This window comes from Chelonoidis abingdonii, chromosome 1 (genome assembly GCF_003597395.2).
Source record: "Chelonoidis abingdonii isolate Lonesome George chromosome 1, CheloAbing_2.0, whole genome shotgun sequence".
Lineage (NCBI taxonomy): Eukaryota > Metazoa > Chordata > Testudines > Testudinidae > Chelonoidis > Chelonoidis abingdonii.
Genome location: NC_133769.1, coordinates 358,901,158 through 358,903,198, shown reverse-complemented (window position 1 = coordinate 358,903,198; position 2,041 = coordinate 358,901,158). Strand labels below are relative to the sequence as shown.

The window sequence follows — 2,041 nt, the reverse complement described above, 5'->3', positions numbered from 1 at the left end:
CACTTGCCACATGTTTTTTGTTCACTCATTGTCTCTTCATGTGCAGTGGAGTATCTTGTTTTGATAGGGTTTCCCCTCACCCCCCCAATAAGTATACCTGTTGCTATGAGTTTACATAAGAGAAGGCAGGTAAAAAAATGCACTTTGCACTAGGAACAGAAAGTGGAGGGGTTTGCGATGGTCCTTAGCTCTTGGTGGAGTTCATTCCACAGTCTTCATCCCTCAGAGAAAGTTCTGTCTCCTGCACAGATGAGCTTTACGCTTAAAGCAGAGAGTTCCATTATGCCAGAGGAGCATAGTGGTCAACCAGATCTTTGTCCCAGCACTTTAGACAGTCTTTTAGATATCCTGGGCCCAGGCCATGGAATGCTTAGAAGACTCTGCATGTGTGCAAGATTCCACTTGCAAAGATAAGACTGCAGGATCAGGGCTATAATTACTAAAATGCCTCACCTTTTCCCCAACCCTCTCCCTCCTCCAGTAAAAGTAAGCATACCTATCTGGACTATTGCAGCTGAGAAAACTAGGATTTTAAAAAGACTTGCATTTTCAGGCTACCAAAGGCAATGATGCATATAACCTAACTACATGCACTGCATGCAAATTACATCATCTCCACAGCTTCACTATCCTTGAACATACTTCCTTTCCTATTGAACTACTTTGTCACAGAAGCTAAAAAGGAACTTGCACAATATTTAATAAGGCATTACCTGACTGTAAATAGTCTGCTGCAATTTTAATCCTCTTTCATGTAGCTGCAGCTATAAAAGGAGAAAAAAAACAAATAGATGCATTACCACATGGTTTTAAATAAGATAGTCATTTTCATTGCTATTGTCTCTCCCACTTGAATCCCATAATTGCTTGCTATAGTAGTTGATTCTCTGCTACATTCAACTATTACATGACCTCTGCTGAATTAAATATTCTCATCTTATTGTAATAAAAAATTATCTAGATTTTGGTATAAAGTTTGTCTCCATCATACTTGGTTTTTACATCAGTGCTTCCAATAACATCATCTTTCAGTCTTCTGAAGAGTTGTGCTTGACAACATGAATTCTCAATAAATTCTTGTCCTGAAAACATTCTCAACTACAGACCCAGCAAAGTGTAGAAACTGCTCTAGCAACCACAGACAATTTCGACACAGAATAATGTAGCTCCATACGAGTTTCTGAAGTATAAATAGTAAGATAGAATATGTTTCCTATACATGGGAAGACCATCCAGTAGGCTGTCATCTGAAAGAAAAGCATTTATCTTTTCTAGAAAGGTCTCTGCAGACTACAAGTTACAAATGAAGAAAAAATATTAAAACAGTAGCAAAATACTCATGGGCAAGGTTTTTGGTGCCTCCAAAGAATGCTTTCTGGTCTCAAACCACAGAATGATGGAGGCTTTTGTGCTGTGATAGTAAATTGTCCTGGCAATAAGAATCTAGGTTTGGACATTCAATTTAACCATAAAAAGTCACATGAACACATTTAAAAAAATATCTGTAAAGAGAGTTCTTAAAATATAACAGAAGTGGATGGAAAGAGCAGAGGAAGATCCCAACCAGACCCCACTGAAAACCTGTATTAAATGCTTCTTCTTTTTCAGAAGTTTAACATGTGCTAATTTGAATATCCTCCATCCCCACATGGAAACAGCTTTACCTTACTAGCAGTTGCTGAACACCCAGTTAACGTGATTACTGAACACTGCAGAAACGCTATTTTTAAGCACAAACTTTCTCTTGGATTTTTCAAGTTAGTGAAGTAGCAGTTCTTCCATCAGCAACCTTCTGATGTTATATCCCAACAAGCATTAGTTGGAAGGGTCAGTATTTACCATAACCAAAGCTAAAAGCAAGGAAAGCATATTTATTGCTAATCTGAATGCGCCTGATTTTGTTATAAAGGAATTTGGAGCGCAGGTGGTATTCTCTTCGATTCTTCCTGTCAAAGGTAGGGGCCCGGGCAGAGACAGATGCATCATGGAGGTGAATGCCTGGCTGCGAAGATGGTGTCGCCAGGAGGGCTTTGGCTTCCTC

At 39.0% G+C, this 2,041-nt stretch overlaps 1 protein-coding gene across 4 annotated transcripts in view; it reads right to left on the bottom strand.

Annotated features, from left to right (window-relative positions):
- The window catches only part of INTS4 (integrator complex subunit 4), an 80,533-nt gene that overhangs the window by 64,435 nt on the left and 14,057 nt on the right, over positions 1-2,041 (bottom strand). For all 4 annotated transcript variants that reach the window (XR_004372376.2, XM_075061795.1, XM_032770881.2 and 1 more), the window contains exon 6: positions 714-764. Coding sequence is in view for 3 of the 4 variants with exons in the window: in XM_075061795.1 (XP_074917896.1) it covers positions 714-764 (51 nt within the window). In the remaining variant the exon portion in view is untranslated. The remainder of the gene's footprint in view (positions 1-713; positions 765-2,041) is intronic.